At 40.7% G+C, this 19,344-nt stretch overlaps 1 protein-coding gene across 1 annotated transcript; it reads left to right on the forward strand.

Moving 5' to 3' along the window:
* The first annotated feature begins 449 nt into the window (after positions 1 to 449).
* LOC112560817 (glycine receptor subunit alpha-2-like) lies at positions 450 to 15,582 on the forward strand. The gene is made up of 9 exons (XM_025232880.1): positions 450 to 2,382; positions 5,443 to 5,516; positions 5,682 to 5,749; positions 8,512 to 8,732; positions 9,881 to 9,963; positions 10,431 to 10,574; positions 12,476 to 12,689; positions 13,298 to 13,537; positions 13,872 to 15,582. Exons 1-9 carry the CDS (start codon positions 2,288 to 2,290, stop codon positions 13,876 to 13,878), a joined length of 1,146 nt encoding a protein of 381 aa, XP_025088665.1. The 5' UTR covers positions 450 to 2,287; the 3' UTR covers positions 13,879 to 15,582.
* Positions 15,583 to 19,344: the final 3,762 nt, after the last annotated feature.

Consider the following 19,344-nt stretch of genomic DNA (forward strand, 5'->3'; position numbering starts at 1 on the left):
TGGGGATGCTAAAACACAAAACCTTTCTATTTACCCAACAATCTCTCTGCAATTTTCAAATGGTAAATTAAAAAATGTTTGGCAAGGTATCATTGGTGAGAATGGTGTCCCTTAGACGAGGTCCGAAGTTTTTTTTTTTTTTTTTTTTTTTCTCGTTATATCTACATACACTATATATTTAATGGTCCTCAGCATTGTAATGGACTGTTTACTTGCCTAGGTCCTTTTGTTTTTCTTCTACTTCTTCGCCCAGTCTTCTTTATGGCCATGACAGTTTCTGTGTCTTCATACGATGTTCCTTACACCACCAGTCAAATGTTTTTACATTTTAGTGTAATTTATTAATACCAAAGGAAGCATGCTCTCAGCGCACGAGACCTAGACAGCATAAGAAAAACGGAAGGATAAATAACAGTAGTAAAATGTAAATTTCTGGCGAAATGTGATTATAAAAATACTAGCAATCTCCTGACTATTTTTGCGTGCTTGAGTTTTGATAATTTGCTGTTTTTATTAAATGATTATGATAAGGAGATTTAAAATGTGGCTCATGAACATCTTGGTGTAAGAAAAGAATCTTCAGAACAACCCCGGCGTTTCATTAAAATATTTAGAGTGCTTCATTCATTGCAAAGCCCCGTAGGGTGAACAACATGGCTGGGATATGGCGCTATACCAGCTAACATTATTATAAACGAGACTGAAGGTGAGAGACACACAGAAAAAAGACTTTCTGTAGGGAAAGGGGAACTTGCTTAACTAAGAGTGAGAAGAGAACAATTACTCTCCAAGGCCCAGTTGATCTCACGGCGAAGTGCACGGTCAGTCATATGGAAGTCCCGGCAGCTGTATTTCCTAGAGATCGATCCACCAGTGGCGCAGGAAGATGCTCGGCTTTGGGAGGGGGAGAGGGAGCGGGGAAGAAGGGCAAACTATGCTGACAGTGAACGACAAAGCAACACAACATTTCTGAGGTGGCGGCCGTCCCCTCCTCCCACCCTGGTTCCTACGCCACTGTCCACGAGATGGAGGGGAGGGACTGGTAGAGAACGGAAGAGTGAGGCTGGGTGGTGGTGGTGCGACTGAGGATAGAAAATGCTCAGATTGCTGAGAAGTCGGCTCTCTGAAACCCCAACCCCCAGATCGCCGTAGCGACATGGCCAAAAATGAACCAAAACGGGAATAGTCTTGATTTTTGCAAGACATCGAGATGAAGTGTTGGCTTTTGCGGCGACACGTTATTTATTTATTCATGAAATGTGATTCAGAGGTCCATATTAACGAAAGTCCTGCTTCTAAGGATCATCTGACTGAAATGCTGTCATTGCAAATAAATCTTCGGACAAGGATGAAGAAAGCCCGATTTCGACCGATTTGTCTATATCCTACATGGCCAGTTTGCAGGAGGGTTTGACAACCAGACATACATTAGGACACAAGTATTTGTCGGAGTTTCAATAAATCATTCTTAAAATCAGTGGAACCACGAATTCTCTCATCTGGTGCAGATGTATGTAAAAAAAACTGCACGGTGACTGAGGAGGTTTGCTGTGCATGGAAACATTCGCTGGACAAGGTCTGCTGGGAAGTGTCGAGAATTGGCACCCCCTGTGGAAAATGCTGGAACAAGCCCAAACTGATATGCAGTCCAGCACAGTATTAAATTTAGTTGCAGCTATCCATGCTTGTGTCTATCAGTGGCAGGTCGTCATGGAGACAGGAGATCATAACCAAAATCGTTTGCAAGCTTTTCTTTAAAACTGGTGAAATCTATATTGTAAAACTCGTGCTTCCAACAATCCGATGGGTCTGGCTCTGGAGCGGGTCGAAGAGTATTGCTATCACTTCTTGACTTACTGCGAAATGTGCAGATGGCATGACAAGTCGAAATCTCCTGCTGCTTTCGTATCCTAACTCGTGAATCGTGCACTTTACGTCCACATGCTGAAAAGATAATCAACAAAACACCAACCTGAATGAAGCGAGTCAAGTGAACCTTCGTTTCCAAGAAAAGAATGAATGTAATTCTCTTTCCTTGCTAATTCAGGAGAGGTTCAGGAACCAAAGAAAACTTCCAGAGAAGTAACAACGATAGCTAGATTGGTCAAGAACAAGTGCCAGATCCAGCTGTTGATGAGCATGAGTGGTGAGTTTGATGCTGGACTGACAGTTAGGTCAGAAGAAAATACAGCAAGACAGGATCACGGCACCATCATGGCTGATACAACCTGCGGTTTGCTAGAACAATAGTCTGTGAGGCAGACCTCCAAAGGTTCCAGCAGAAGCGATGACGTCCGGTCACTTTGTGCTCTGCTTCCTGATCCTGTCTGTGTGCCTGGTAGCTATGACAACGGCCCAGGGCAATTTGAAAACTAAGAAAAGGTAAGTGAGATTAATGTGAAGGATATCGCCATGTCTATAAATTCATCGGGTGATGACATTATTCTTGCCTTCTTTGTTAAAAAAAAAAATCAAACAACTGAACAACTATTTGCTTTTATTAGTCCTTGCGATTTTGCATTCCCGTGTGTCCATAAGTTCTGTCCAAGTAGTGATTAACCCAGTCTAAGACAGTTCCAAAACGTGACATGATTTATACTTAAAGTGGTATACTTATATCTTTAAAGATATCTTACTGGCGATACAGAAACAAAAATCTACTGGTTTCATTCTTCGTGTGGATGGTTATGACCTCAGATTTAATTGTAGTGACAAGCATTTCCTGCCAAGCTGTATGAAAGCCAATCTAGTGATTTCATCATGGACGTAGATAGGTGGACCGATGTCTGTCTGCCGAGACTCACTCTTGACCTCTTGCGAAGTTCTCCGCTGTCAGTCATGGCGAACCAGAAGACGACCTGACTTCCGGAAGAGCAGCGCGAAGATGTAATTTAACGAGACTTTTGATATCAATAATATAACTACCATAAGTGCATTGCTTTGTTACACTATTAACCAAACATTTGCCTATTTAGAATGCAAACGTATTTGCTTTACTAGTCTGAAATATATTTTATAAATAATAAATAATATGAAATGCACATAAACACGAAGATCCACAATCACTGAAGTGTTCGCATTTATGCTTCACCTTGGTCTCTCGCTTATATAAAATCCTCTCGTATTTTCTATTTTGATTTAAAAACTCTGATACTGGTTTACAGCATAAGAAGCATCTTAAATCATCTCTGTGTTGGCGAAGGGGTGTGTAAACTGAAAACACTGGTGTTGATCTTGGTCTATTCATATGCAACGATTTTTTAAACAATAAGAATATTTAATCAATACTTCTCGAGTAATTTAATCATTTACAGAATGATGTGATTGTTAATAACTAAATTTGTTTTTTATGGGCATATCTTCCGCTATGTAAAAGCTTTCTAAGCCTTATAGTCGCGAATTAAAACATGAACAGGAAAGAGGAGAGTAAGAGGTAAAAAAGCGAGCCATCAATACGATCAGTACTTTTTTATGCACTCTTCTTCAAAGTGCATTAAACAAATCTTAGCCCTCAATGGATTGAAACTCTTGTTTGAACTGCTATAGCTTGAATGAGAACCACTCGCCACTTGTCTTGATCTTGCGATCTACTTGCCCGCGGAAGCGGAAAAAAAACTTACACCGAAAGATTTTATACTTGCACAGTTGCATTCTACCAAGCAGCAATATAAGCCACCTTTTGTGTGTTTATTTATTGTTGCTACTCTTGCAGACTTTGCTAATATAGCCATTAAAGTCATTCGCTAAACCACGGTGACTAAACCGGAAGCTTTGTAACAACCAGCCTCGTTCTAGTAGTTGACTGAAAAAAAATCGTCTACAAGCAAGAGGCTAAGCGTTGGTCTCGGCAGACAGACAACAATTTACCTATAAACGTTCTTGGTCTGTACAGTAGACGAGGATTTTTCTTTCATGTAAGTTTAGTGTCATTCTATTTACAAATATTGACAGTTTATTACTGTTACTTACAATAACCAATTTACCAAAACCCTGAACATTCTGCTTTTGATAAGAAGATTAACAAGCAAGCGGCCACAACTCTCCCAGCACCATGCAAGATGAAGTGGATTTATTTGCTTCGTGAATAATTTTAACAGCTTAACACAAATATCGCTCATTCTGGATGCTCATATTTCACAACCGTAAGTTAATATTGGAAGAAAATTAGATATCCAGGAAACAGCACTAGAAATATAAGCTACGAGATCTCGACGAGACTTAGTAACCAAGAACGTGCGTGGAACGTGCAGTTGTGATGTTGGCGAGCTCACACAGCTCGGTTATCATTTGCCGCCTCACTCAGGCACCCTGTGGGCCACGTGTTCTGGGCCCGGCGACCCATGTCTGGCCATGACTTACAGAACCATCGATCTGGGCTGAAGATTGGTTAGAAATTCGTCAGTTCCTTCCTCTCGGCCGCCAATGTTTTCTTCAGATGAGACAATCCAGAATCGCATCAATTTGCTTAATGCAAACACTGGGTTTATGACCGTTCTCATTTCGTCATCTTTATTACAGTTCGTGTCCGACATCCTCTCTACGGGAGGCGCGGTTTAGGTGCACCACTTGACTTCGGGGACCTTCAAGTCATCCATTTCTGCCACTTCTTCACCTAATCGGCGATTTTGCTATCGTTTTCAGTTTTACGTCGATGACTTCGTGAAAGTTCATACAATCTTTCATTTCCGCCGAATTTATTTTTGTGGCTAATTATTTAATCATTATTATTTAGATCATTTGGCATTCTGCCGCAAGAAACATGACATGGCTTAAGTAATTTTCCTTTTTTAATCTATTTTTGATGGGCTTACAGAAGTGCCTTCTCTTACTGTTTCCTCATCTTTTAGTTGACCGACAAGCTTGATTACGGTTTTTCTGACGTGTCATTTGTGGTACTCAAACCTATGCTCACCATCCTGTCAAATGACACACACAAACGAAATTGCAGTTTTTCTACATCCATCCCCACACCACACTTACATTATGCCCTCACAAATATAATTAAACACAAGCACCCCAACACTATACAGGATCGGAGTCTGTGTGCAGTGAACTGAAATGCAGATGTATGGCTCTGAGTTCAGCCACTTCCCCTTGATCGTGTTGCCAATTAGTAATGTTTGTCTCAGGCAGCAACCTAACCGTCATCGAGGGTCGAAAGGAAACATCGCCGATGATGCTGGATATTGCCGAGCCACACTGTGTGGACAGAGTAGAGCGATATTGTCTAGTATCTAGCACCCAGTCCTGACCAAGTTGGCTGTTATCGTCTGCTTGACAAAACGCTTGAAGTATGTGTCTACCGTTCACGCGGACACACGCACGCGCCTGCACCCAAAGGCTCCATGAGACAGACAAGAAGAATAAACAGAAAAGTAGTCTTGAACAGAGGCTTGCGTACTATAACATTTCAATATGATACCAATATTTTTTTGTTTACAGATCTGATATGCTCGGGAGCCTTTTGCTTAACCTGCAGGGACAAAGCAACAAAGTTCCACCGACTTATAATTCTGGTAAAGATGTCTTCTTATTCCAAGGTCTGGAATATTCTCCTCAACCCACAATTTATGCTAATTCATATTTTAGTAATTTGAAAGCAAAATCTTGTTGTTACAATGATGCCTTTATCACACTTTAGTTAGTTAACCTGATGACATTTCTGTTTTTGCTGTGTCCAGATCTCCCAACCGTTGTCCAGTGCCAAGTGTACGTGGACAGTTTCGACTCTGTCAGTGAGGCATCTATGGTAAGAACTGTCAAACAAAAGTCGTGATGGAGGGACGAAGATGATTTTACTAAGGACAGGGAAGGGGGAGAGATACAAGTCAGAAACATGGCAACGAAAACAACATCCAGTGGGATTGGCATTTCGAGCCTTTACAAGAGTTATAAAATCGGGAGCCACAAGAACTATCTCTGTCTTTCTCTTTCTTTCTCTCTCCTTCTCTCTCACTCACACACACACACAAATTATTGCGCTCAATACTTTCCTAATCGGGGGCCGCAGCTGAAGAGAATGCTTTCCCCCAAGCCTTACTGCTACATTCGATCGAGGCCATTGTGGCTTGTCGCCAAAAAAAAAATATATATAAATAAAGGAGGTGGGGAGAGGGATGAGAGGAGAAAAATCATAGATGTGTGTGTGAGAGAGAGAGAAAGAGACAGCTATCATCATTACTTGTCATCATTATTACCAGTCATCGTTATTAGTCGTATAGAACAATCTTTTGAAAGACAATTATACCCTTAAACAACAGCAACACCAAAATGTCCTTTATTTTTTATCAGAAATGCTGCAGTAAATGTAAGTCTTGTTTTCAGAAGCTTAATTAAAACAGATATATTAGCACAGAAGTACATGTAAAATGGAGAAAATTATATAACTCAGAGTATAAAGAGTTTGATATGAAACATCTAACCTTCACAAAAACGGTGCTGGTCTCTCGTTTGCCTTTAATTTTCTCTCTCTGCACTAAAAACGTTTTTCCTTTACTTTGTGCATCCAAACAAAATTTATTGGGTACAAGCAGAGAGATGACAACGTTGGCAGAAAAGAAAAAGAAAGAAAAAGAGCAAACTAATCAAATCATGTGAGCAAGAAACTCCAGCGTCGTTTTTCCCTGGCTGGGTCCCAGCCAAGTTCTGGTCGAAATGCAGGAACATGAACTTACAGACTAACTTTGGCAAGAACTTGGCATCCGTGGATTAGTTGGCCTTATATCGATCTTCGTAGCGATTTCGCTTAGAAACTCAGAAAATGAAATCGATAGGTACCCAATGTCCCACGTCAACACTTTTTTTTCAGTCTGCCGAAAAGTTTTAGTGTATCTGCGTGCGCGCGCATCAGCTAAACCTTCAGAACACTTGGCCTCATCGGTTTTGTCCTCTTTTGTCCACGTTTTCGGTTCGCAGAAATGTTTGGCAAAATTTAGATAGTATCTTTCTTGAAAGCTATTTCTTGTAATTCGCACACTGAACCAATTATCTTGCTTTTAAACAAAATTTTGTTTTTGCTATTATTATTACTATTATCGTTATTATATTGTGTGAAAAACAAAATAATTGGTTTAGTGAAGCACTGACAAAAAAAAATGTCTAACCGTCTCGATAGTGGTGTGCAAAATGTGCTCATGAACGAGCTCAGATACTAGACATAGATTAAAACAATAAACAGAAAAACAAGTTTTTTTTTTTTTTTTTACAAAAATGAAAGATTATGGTCATGCTCTTAAAAATCTGCCACAAACGAATCCCTTAGGACTGGAGGTTGGGGTTAGTCAGACATTTACCTCTTGTACCTCTAAGCTCCGTCTGCAAAAAAGAAAGTCATAAAAAGGTTTGCAGGGGTGAGTCTGTAGGATGGATAGACAGAATGCATTGGTTCCTTTGTGTTCGTTGTGTTTCTAAACTTCTATTTACAGAAACCAATTTAAATTTATTTTGCTGATTTAGCCCCCTCAGGGCTATATATGCACGCGCGCCTACACACACACAGACACATGCTCTCACTTACCAACAAATACACGTACAAATACGGAGTGGCACTTCTGGTGTTGTTCATCTCTAAGGCCGATCTAAACCAAATATATCATGGAGCAAAAAAACCAGTATGCTTTTGCCTTAGCAAAGCACCATTTTATCGGATGGTTTGGTTCAAGTCGTCTGTTTCGCTCAGAAGTAATATTTTCCAGCTGCCTGCAGAGCCCATCCTATCTGATCTGATCTGTGAAATCAGTTTGTAATTTTTTTTTCATGCACCCTTACTCTGTGAGTGCGTGTGGCACTGAGAAATTTATTTCCTGAAGGTACTGCACCTCAAGACTTGTAGTACATCTCCACGAGTATTGTTGGCGACTGTGGCATCACCATCCTTTAAATTAGTGTATGTGACATCCCCTTGGATGATGCATCTTTGTTCAGATCTTCGGATGCCTTATTCCCCGTTCTCAACTTTTTTGTTTTTGTTGTTTTTGCTTTACTGAACTGATTCGAAGATGTGCTATGTACACAACATTTATCAATTAAACATCAATCGATAAAATTTTTTTTAATGTCAGCGAGAGCCTGGGGATAAGTAATGTGATTTTCGTTTGCTCACCGTTAATCTTCTTTATCTCGACCAGACCACCCACGCTTCTGTCCTTGCAGGTTTACACTGTAACCATTATACTGGGGCTGTTACAAGGTTACACCATAAGAATTATGTTGACATTGTGTTTACAGGTTTACACTGTAAATACGAATACGAATGGTTTATTTTGTTTATTTTTTTTAACCTTTTATTCAGAATGCAACTATAGAACTTGCTGCTAATATCAGTTAGAGATACTCCACGGTAGTTATTTGAGTCTGAGTAATCTCCCTTCTTATGAATGGTCTGAATAATGTATTCAGTGCACTGTTCTTGATAGAGGCTTTTATCAAATAGGGAAATTATATAAATATTATATGCTGTGTAGACCTGGTCTATCCACACACTATAGGTATTGTGCTGGCCCTGTGTTGCAGGATTACACTGTCAGCATCATGCTGGCCCTCTCTTGGTACCAGCCTCGTCTTAAGTACCTGTACAATGTCGAGTTCTTTGAGATCGACAGCGAGAATATGAAGAAGCTGTGGGTTCCAGACCTGTACTTCCCCAACGAGAAATTAGCATCCTTCCACCAGATCATGGGGCCCAACACTATGATGCGTCTCTACCCGGACGGTAGACTGGAGTACTTGGCACGGTAGGACCTTGGTACTGCGGTCAGGTGTCATAGATTTCTGATGATGAAGAAGATAATCATCTTATTTCATACATTTTCTGTTGATAATGGGGCCTTATTTAGAAAGCAAAATCCAAGAACTTACATACCTTGGCAGTCTAGTAGCAACAGATGAAGATACAGAAAAACACTCATAAAAACAAAGAAAGCCTTTGCAAAAGACTAAAGCTCTAAGGAGGAATACAAAATTAAGTATCTTCAGCAGCAATGTCCTCTCGATCTTACTCCATGTGTGTGAGTGCTGGAAGATATCAGCTATAATCAAGCAGAAATAAAGACCTTCCAAACCAAATGCCCGAGAATGATTTTCAAGATATTCTGGCCTAACACAATTACTAATGAAGAAATCCTTACAAGTGCCAGCATATGACAATCACAGTCCAAAAAGGAATATGGAGATGGCCAGGGCATGTGTGCAGAATGAACCAGAGATATCACCCAAAATAGCCCTTCTTTGGACAGTTAATGGCAAGAGGAAACGTGGTCGGCAAAAAGAAATAAAGAAATATGGCAAATGTCACTAGAGAGAGAGAAACCTAAATGACTAGAAACTGTTCTGGAATAGCATGCTCAAAGACAAAAATGGAGGTCTCTAGTAGATGCCGTATGTACCACTTTTGGTACAAAGACAACTAAGTTTTCCTAAATGAAGGCGATCCCAATGCGCTTTACAAGATGTAGGGGGCAGTAGGTAGTGATGCCATATGACACAGAAGAGCATCACAATCAGGTTATCTAACATAAAAGAACTCAAAGAGGAAAAGGCTGGAGTTGTCTCAAGAGCATTCCAATCAGGCAATCATACAAACATGAAAGAACACATTACAATTACTGGTTGCTTTTGTTTGCGTTGCTAGCAGAGAACATGACACAAATTTTTTCTACGATGTGACGAATATCATATGAACGAAAAGAAAAAAATTATAATGATTCTGAAAAAAATACAGGAAGGTGGTATTTAGTGCGCGTGCACAGAAATATGACCTATAGACATACCGTGTCTACATATCAGTGCAGTCAGCAGAGTTGAGAATTGTGTAAAAATCTTTCATCCATCTTTTTCACTTGGCACAGTTTGGTAAACTATTTTTTGTGGCATTGACTTGCAGGTTATCGTTGACGCTTAGTTGTCCCATGAACCTCCGCAACTATCCGTTCGACAGACAGTCGTGTTCCCTGAAGATCGAGAGCTGTGGGTATTTATTTATTTGTTTTTATCTACATTGTTGTTTGTTCATTGTTCTAGCTACATGACTTTCAACTGCAGGATTGAATTATTGGGAATGATCGTTCTTTGTTTGTTTTGTTTTGTTTGTTTTTTTTTTGGCTGCTCCTTTTTTCTTTATTTTTCCGTTGTTTATTCTTTTGATTGTTTCATTTATTTGTTCAAATTGATTGATTGATGGATATCCACAATGCAACTTATTTATTTATTTCGACTTTATTTAGTGTTGACAGGCAATACAAACACGAAATATGTCTCTCACTTATACATAGACTTAAAATTGCACGCACACGCGCACGAACGCACTCACAGACACAAGCTTACCCAGTATTCTAAAAGCTAAAATAGTAGAAAATATCCAGCCACATTCCACCTTGCCCTTCCTTCAAAGTAGCTTAAAAGTAAATTTCAGAGAAACACTTACTCCTCCTCAGTTGGGTTTGACTCGGAGAAGCTCATCTTGGAGTGGGTCACCGATGGAGATCCGGTGGAAATCAACGAGGACATTGAACTTCCCCAGTTTCAGGTTGTCGCAAAAGAAAGTGGAGTTTGCAGCAAACAAGAGAGATACAAAATTGGTAGGCTGCTTTCTGCTTGTTAGATATTCGTACGGTATTTTGTATTTTCACATTCTTTTCTCTCTCTCTCTCTCTCTCTCTCTCTCTCTCTCTCTCTCTCTCTCTCTCTCTCTCTCTCTCTCTCTCTCTCTCTCTCTCTCTCTCTCTCTCTCTCTCTCTCTCTCTCTCTCTCTCTCTCTCTCTCTCTCTCTCTCTCTCTCTCTCTCTCTCTCTCTCTCTCTCTTTCTCTCTCTCTTCATTGTCTGCAGTCTTCGTAATGTGCTTGGTTGAATGCCTCTGTACATTTTGAAATTTATATTCATACATGCTTGCCGTCACAGTCATGACGAGCTAAAGGAACTCTATATGGCGTTCTTTCCAAGAAAGAAAGTTATATTTGTTGACAAATATTTTCCTGGAAATAGTATTATACATGTTACGCTATTGAGCATTTACACGAAGTTTTAAATGATGTAATATAATTATCCGATTAATGAATGGCTTGGGTACATTTTCCAAGGTTTAGAAAAGTTTGTGAAACCTCAACTCAACCCGTCATTTCATACATTCATTTACAATCAAACCGTGTAAACAACTCATGAATTCCGTTGTAAAGACGATAACAACAAATAAATGCACAAAGAGATGACAAAAACGATGAAGACATGGCCAGGCATCCTTTTAGTTTCCTCTTATCGACCACCAACAATCCCAGGGTGTGAACTACGTTAAACGAGTGTTTTCTGTGATGTTTAAATGTGATGTCCTGCGTAAATATTTAATTGACAAAGATATGCCCTCCCTCATTCCTGACAGCAGCTGATATGTTATTTTGACACATCCGTTGGCGAATAAATTCGTTTCAAGTTCTGCAAAAACTCGGTCTCCTGCATCAGGAGTTTTTCAGGATTTCTCTCCCTTACTCTGCAACGTGACCTGACTTTGGCCTGATGAGAAAACAACAAATTGTTTTTACAGTGAGGTAACCAATATTCTGTAAAATGGTAGATCGGGGTAGCATAAAGCGGCTTTAACTATTTATGAGTCTCATTTTATGCCAGCCTCTGGCAGTGATGAAGGGGAGTTAACACTCTGTCAGATCCTTAATTCTAGATGTATTTATGTGTCGACATTGGTGTTGGTGACAAAATCATTTTGTGGAATAAAACTGAAAGCATTAATGGAAGACGGAAACAGAGAGAAATAACTCCGGGGATTTTTGGACACATGTACAGGCAGCAGGTGAAAGGGGAATCGACCCCTGGTCATCAGGTGTTGCACGCTAGGAATTTTCACTCTGGGAAAGAAAGCCTTGGGGGGAAGAATGAGAAGCAGACAATCGTTAGGGCATCTGCACCTAATCAGGCTGAACAGATTCCAATAAACCGTTAAGCTATATGTTACCAAAATAATAAAATGTATAAACTGTTGTGATGCTATGGAAACGTCCACTTTTTGAGCAGCTGTTTAAGGGGATTTCAAAGGTTGCATAAACACTATAAATTCACAAATCCATTTCCTAATGCACGAGTCAGTGGAAGATAAACTTGATAAATTATTCGTGTGATGTCTGAGTGTCTGTTACCGTGTTATCAAGGTAGTGCATCGACTCTTTCGTCACTTCCTTCGATAACGTGATCAAAACTCACAGGAAGAATTTAGTTTAAGATTAGTGAGGTGGTTTTTTCTTGAAAAGTTGGCAGGCAAGAGATGATAGGTCAGAAAACACTAAGAGATGGAAGGCACCTGCGAAAGTGAGCCGCGTGGCTTGTGGGGCAGTTTTATCTCTCTTTATATTCTTCAGCTGGACATTTGTGGACATGGCGCTGTGATGACTGCTGTTGCCTTTGTTTGTGCACTCCAGATGATCCTTGTGTGTTTTAACAGCTGATCCCGTGCTGTCTGTGAATTGTCTTGAGCAGGAAACCACAGCTGCCTGATGGCCACGTTCCACCTGGAGAGGAGCCTGCAGTACTACCTCATCCAGATGTACATCCCGTCTAGCCTTATCGTCGTTGTGTCCTGGCTGTCCTTCTGGCTGACGGCCAGCTCCGTGCCAGGCCGCATCTCTCTGGGAGTTCTCACGGTTCTCACCATGACAACGCAGAGTTCCTCTGTCAACGCCTCACTTCCCAGGTATTGGGCTCAGATCTTTTTTTCTCACCTCTTTCTTCCTGATTCAACTTTTTTTTTTTTTTTGGCATGTTGGCATATTGATCACGTGAGCCAGTTTGCACGGTTTTACTGAAGGTGCTGCAGGAAACGTGAGATCAAAGACTTTTCCGGATAAATGTTTCTAGATCAATGTAGCAATATATGAGACAACCAGGAATTAAGTCTATAAAATATATAATACGATTAAGTGGCCAAGAGACTCTGAAAGTACATGTAAATGATGGAAATGAAAATAAATGTGATTGGAAGATGGAAGATCTCGGAATCGTGATTGAAGTATGGCTGTAGAATATGTGCAAACATAACAAACATACTATTGATTATTAGTAAAAACTGAAAAAACACTAGAATATTAATGTTAAAAGAAAATATTTTAAACAATTCAGTCACAGAAAGATTGAAAGTTCTTTAACAGGATCATTGGCTATACGTTTCACAAAAGCAGAATATCTTTAGTTATTTTCATTGTCCATGATCATCGTCTTCCTGCTCAGTGCTCACAAGTCCACCATGCTCTCAGTACCATCTTTGTTCATATTTTCTGCTTGTCTGATTATCTTTTTTTTCAGAGTGTCCTACATCAAGGCTATCGACCTGTGGATGTCCACGTGTCTCGTCTTTGTTTTCGCTGCCCTCATCGAGTTCGCCGTGGTCAACGTTCTCAGTCGGAGGAGACGAGCGGTGATGCCACCGCCTGCTGTCCACATCACGTCTTTTGAGAACTGTCCAGGTCCTAGCAGCGAAGCTACCTGTGCCATTAGCAACAGTTCCCCCAGATGGATTCGGAGAAAGGCAGGCCCTTCAAAGAGGTGGGTCAGGTGTGGCACAGGTATTCAGACCTTTCTTGCTCTGACCCCAGGCACGCTTTGTTTATTGTTGCTGGTGTGGTATGTCTCTTTGCTATCGCTGGCCTTGTGCCTTGTGCTACTTAAAAATTTTTATGTCTATTTTGTTGTTGTTGTTGTTAGACCGATTCTACGCTAACTTGTGCCATTCAATAACACTGCTTGCAATTGTATGATTCTGAATGCGCGCTTTGACAAAATATTTTTTTTAAAAGCCAAAACTAGAGCAAAGCAAAACGATATATCATCTGGGCTTGTCAGAAGATGTATCTTTTTTTTCTTAATTTTTTACTAACAGAGTATAGTCGATCTCGATGGACGAACGCTACTGATGGGGGACCAGGATGAGGTCACTCCATTCGAAAGACCATGCTGTGACAAAATAGCCCTGTCTACTTTTCTGGACAAGCTGTCGAGAGTAGTCTTTCCTTTCTGTTTTGCCATCTTTGGCACCTGCTACTGGACGTACTACTGTCACCTGACCGATACTGCACTCAGCGTGGACACCGGAGCCAACGAAACGGAGCTGATCCTGTAAAGATGGAGGCTGCCTGCTCCCGTCACAACTCTCGTGCCGCGAGACACGTTTTTCTCATGGACTGCTTACTCAGGGCATGTAATCCAGTAAACATATTGGTTTCCGCTTACGTGAGCTCTGTGACTGATCTGATCGAATTCTGACCATTTTCAATTGAAGTGTTCAACAAAATAACTAGTGTTATGTTAAGCAGAGTTACTGTTGGGCGAGGGCACAATCTGACTGCCCTCTGACCTTTCGCCATATCTGGACCGGAATATGGACTAGACAGGTGTGTCAAAACCATCGTTTGTGTGGTCGCACGCATGCGCAAAGTATGTACTGAATTTTCTGGGTCGTTTCGACCTTACACGCACCTTTCACTCTGCTGTTTTCTCGCCTAGTTCCTTTTTCACTTCTTGTTCCAGCTTAGTTTTTTCAGCTCATTTTTCCTGCTGTTTCCCCGTTTTTAGAAGTTTCTCAGCGGCTCGAAATTCGCCACATCCGCAACGCAGAAATTCGAAGCTGGTGAGTTGGATTCAGGTGAAGAGGAAGATGCAAGAACGCACTGGAATGGCTTACAGACTGTGAATAAAATACACAAAATGGACTACAGTGCAGGCTAACATATCTTTTCTTGGTTGATTAAAAACTGAGTAAGAGGGCATGATAGTTGTTAGCAAGACGGATTGTACGCTTGCTCATTCTGTGGCACAATTTTTTAAACCCATCCTACATTTAAAAAAACCTTTAAATAATATTACTCTGCTGTGAGTATTTATTTCGCTTCTCCAGAAAAGAATGCTCCATTTGGATGCCATGGGCAGAGAGGGTTGTACATCATCACTTGATCTCAACTGCGTTTTTCTCACTTTCTTTTGTCGAGCTGGTTGAATCTACCAACAAGTACAATCTTTTGTTGTTGCAGTTGCTCTCGAAATAGTTTTATTGTTAAGCTAAAAATTTTATGATATCTGCAAACACTACAGTAACATATTCTCCTTTGTTCTGCCTATATCTTCACTACTCCTAGAATTCGGATGACCGTAGTCTCACTTAGTCTCTGGAAATTGCCCACCCCACTTCCAACTCCCAGTCTACATGCCACCCGCTTTCAATTTTGTAGAAATAAAGCCTCGTTACTGATAGCTCTTTGTCATTTCTGTTTCCATGTACACCTTCAGAGGTGTAGCGATGTCAAGCGAATCTAGCATTTTTAAATTGTTTATATTTTGAATGGATGTCTTTAAACAACAAACTAGACAGCTTTATAAAATGGGCACACTGATGTTGAATAAGAACAGTTGCAATGAATTTTAGACCAGCAACAATGCTTTTGTCGAACCCTGACGAAGATAATGATAGCGATAAGTCTACGAATAAATTTCTTTTGTAAATAATTTTGCCTTTGGTTAGCCTCTGTTGTACATATAGTCAGCTACTTCATGCAGTGTCTCCAAGTATGTAAAATTGGACTGGAATAAAAGCTCATCATCTGTAACAAATTTGTAACAATAGGTAGAGTTGTCTATTTTTATTAGTTTATTGGGTTTACAAGATGCTTGCTCTCGCTCTACGCCACTCACCTTTGAATGTGAAAATGTACTCACACAATGAGTCTTGCTTATCAGCTAAGGCTCCTAGTGGTAATCAGACCACTGTTTAGCTTCAATGGACCAGCTTTAAAATATTTAAAAAAAATAATATTAATAGAATTAATAAATGCAGTTCATGTGTCTCTCACACACACATACAAATGCGCGCATAAACCTTTGACCTCCTACACACTTACACTCGCGCACACAGGAACTAAACAACGCAGGCAACGACGCAGGCAACAGGTAAATAGCAACAGCATTAGGACTCTAGTAATTGAATATCTATTTTAGCGGTCTGCTTATCTTCAAAACACCCATTTCTCAAGAGCATGAGTGGAGAGAACCTGCAAGCAGACAGGCAGAGGAGCTGACAACTGACGAGTAAAAATACAGAGAATCAGTTGAAAAAGCAATCCCAGGAGGAGGGAAAGCATGTGAGACAAGGATGGAGTACTCACATGCATTGCGAAATATTGTGCCTGTGCTGTAATTCAGACTCGCCTATAAAAAGGTCATGTCACGTGACCATATTTGATTGATTCCCTTGCATTTGTACGAAATATTATAGCTCTCACGCAACTGTCTTCTCTTTGTTTGTTCCCTTCCCTCTCTCTTGCTCCTTCTCTCTCCTTTCCTCTTCTTCCCTCCACCCCTCGTTAACAGCTCATTATTTCTCAGCAGCTAGAGTAGCTCGACGTCTGTGGCCATTGGCTGCCAGGGGGCGCTACTCACAGCTTGCCATCAGAGTTCTCTACCGTCTGACGAGGACAGCTGGTCGAGCATCTCAAGCTGCTGCAAATCACGGAAGTGCTCGTCTGCCCAGAAGGGTTGACGACAGGTGCGAGAAAACATCACACGGCATATATTTCACAGGACAAGGCAAGACCGAAAAAGATGTTCCAGTTTTAGACGATGACCTTTCCCTGCAGCCAACTCTAGATCACAGGTGTCAATCTGAAAAAATAAACCAACAATTAAAAATAATCCAGTATTTTATATCCACTTCTCTCTTATTGTAAATAGCTGTTCATGACTAAACACTGAAGCACGAAAAAATATATACACCATATACTATAAAGGAACTGCTACAAAATATGCATTAATGCACGACTGGTGCTGGAAGGACGGGTTTATCTGATCAAGGATGCTACAGGATATTGGTAAAAAAAAGTTTCTCTGGTTAAATAACAGCTGAACACAGATGCAGGTTATTTTTAGAAATCAAAGTGCTTCTTTCGTAAGGTACGTGAGATAAGGAGGGAGTAGCCACCAACACCCACCCAGAATTCCCTTTCATAAACGAAGATGAGTCTGCAGGTGTTCATAATTGTTAACTTTGAGATCAGCGAATTAAGACTCAATTTCAATACATAGGTCAACCCAGATGAGAAAAAATCTTGAAACCCACTGATGTATAGTTTTTAACCCTATTCTCCGTAGAAGCGACACAAAATTAAAACATGTCTGCTCGTGATTACTTGTCAAGCAGACGTGGTCTTTTATTAAGGTACGAGAACCGATGTTTGGCAGACAGACAGAAAACGAACTCTTATAATTTTAGTCCCAGTGTAGTGAAGGAGTATCAACTTTTCTCATTACATTGTGAACAGAAGTCAAGAGCTTGAGAGGATGCGGGTTGCAAAACCTTGGTGAAAAATCCCAAGGAAGCCTTGCACACACTCCAGACTTGGACTATTAATTTTTCTTTGGGATGTTTTTCTTTGGGTTCCGCAACGCTTTCTGTAGCGTGAAGTACTGGAAAACAAATTAAGTCTCAGTGTTTAAACTGCGTATCACGCTGAGCAAAAGGAAAATTCAGCATGACTTCCCTTTCCGCCAGGATCCTTGAACAAACATTTGGAATGTTCACATATTCAGAAATGCCTCCTGCGTTGCACACACAATGCTTCGTTCCTTTTCTAAAAATTATGTTCTTTCGCGGACGAAAATAGTCCCCGTTCCATCCTCTTCCCCCTCCCCGTATGTTTCTGGCACGTCGGAAACGGGTTTCAATAATTTCGCACGTGCCCGGACGCGCGGCAAATCCCCTCGGGAAGAGGTTTCTTTTTTTTTAAAGTGTCGGGATATAGTGGTGTTTTGACATTCTCAACTGAACCTCATTTCCGGTGTCCTGTCAAAACCATCTCAAGGCTCGTAGCTTAAAGCACGTTAACCCTCCGTACCTTGCACTTCCAGTCACCTCCACAGTCCCGCCAGAACGTCTGCAAAATCCGCCGTCTCCTCTTACACAGAATGTACAGATTGAGCCTGGGTCTGCAGCTTTGCACTGGTCTTTGGAAGATGAAGATAAGTCAGTCCGTTGACCTGATTGCTGCCAAATTTTTCTGCATTTTGATTCATTTCGGATAGGACTACACCTGGGGTTTTGTCTTGTGAAGGCCGTTAATACCCACGGTATATAATTCTGGTTCCACTAACAGTAAAAAGTTGGTTGGACATGGTAACTTATTTTTTTTCAAGATAAAATATGTGTATTGCTTTAAAAACTGTAATTCCACAGTTTGAAAGGACACACTGGGGCAATGTGAGGCTTTCTTATCCTCTGAGAATAAAAGTACAATGGACAGAAGAACAGGTCAATAAGGCTCAGAGGAAGTTCTTTGCGAAGAGTGGTTGAGCATGCGCAGTAGCTTTGTCAGCTCATCCAGTTGATATACGCGGCTAAGTTATGAACAAGGCAAGTTAGTTAGCAACAAGGTTAAATTTCAGGGCTGAACAAATCTTGTGGCTGATCCCACCAAAACAAGTTGCATGCTTGTGTCAGAGATGTAAGTTGACCGCACCGTACAGAGGTTAATCCCACAATGCTTTGCTAATCATCGGAGCTTTTGGTTTGTGGTTTGCTTTGTCTAGAGATCACAAGGCTACATCAGGGAGTCTTTCAGTGCATGATGCTCGGCTTAGTAATACCGCGCCGTCGTCACCAAGGAAACTGGTTATCAAAAGAGAAGCATAAGCAGCATAAAAAAGATTTTTTTAGCTTTTGAAAGAAAAACCACAATATCTGAAGCTGAATGGACAGAATGGTGTCTGAAGATGCAGCAGACGAGGATAACGCAGTAGGGACGAGACTAAGAAGCAGACCTGAAGGCCACAATCCTTCCCTCGGCACATCTGAAGCCCAGACTCTTCCATCGTAGATAATGCTATTTTGAGAGGTCGTGCAATTACACGAATCCCAGAGAGTGATAAAGATGAACTAATATATGGACAGTCCTTATCCACAAACAGTCAGGAAGTTTATAAGCACTTGAAATATAGAAAGACAGTTAAATCCTGTTTGACTGCATTCACTATCTTGGGTTTTTGTATTTTCTTGGGCCAAAAACTCGACAGAAAAACATATAGATGTTCGTCTATTTATTTAGTTGTGTTCATACATGTACTAGTGAGTGTGAGTGTCTGTGTGCGATTGTATGTGTTTGTGTGTATGCGTGTGTATATGTGAGTCTGTGTTTGTGTGGTAAGTAGGAGGAGGGTCTGCTACATGCAAGCAACACAACTACATATAAGCTATATTTGATGCTAGCTAACCCTTCTTCCTATTGTGTTCAAGTACTCAGTCTCTGAAATGTGTTTGCAGTGCTTGTGAATATTTGGCTCCAATACAGTTCAAACCCACAGAAGTACCTAAA

This window comes from Pomacea canaliculata, linkage group LG3, assembly GCF_003073045.1.
Source record: "Pomacea canaliculata isolate SZHN2017 linkage group LG3, ASM307304v1, whole genome shotgun sequence".
NCBI classification, from domain to species: domain Eukaryota; kingdom Metazoa; phylum Mollusca; class Gastropoda; order Architaenioglossa; family Ampullariidae; genus Pomacea; species Pomacea canaliculata.

What these genes read in the sequence shown, in the direction of transcription:
- LOC112560817 (XM_025232880.1), top strand. Translation starts at nt 2,288, where the DNA reads ATGACGTCCGGTCACTTTGTGCTCTGCTTCCTGATCCTGTCTGTGTGC. An exon ending in TTCCCTGAAGATCGAGAGCT is followed by an intron (nt 9,964 to 10,430) that starts GTGGGTATTTAT and finishes ACTCCTCCTCAG; the next exon opens with TTGGGTTTGACTCGGAGAAG. An exon ending in GTCAACGCCTCACTTCCCAG is followed by an intron (nt 12,690 to 13,297) that starts GTATTGGGCTCA and finishes CTTTTTTTTCAG; the next exon opens with AGTGTCCTACATCAAGGCTA.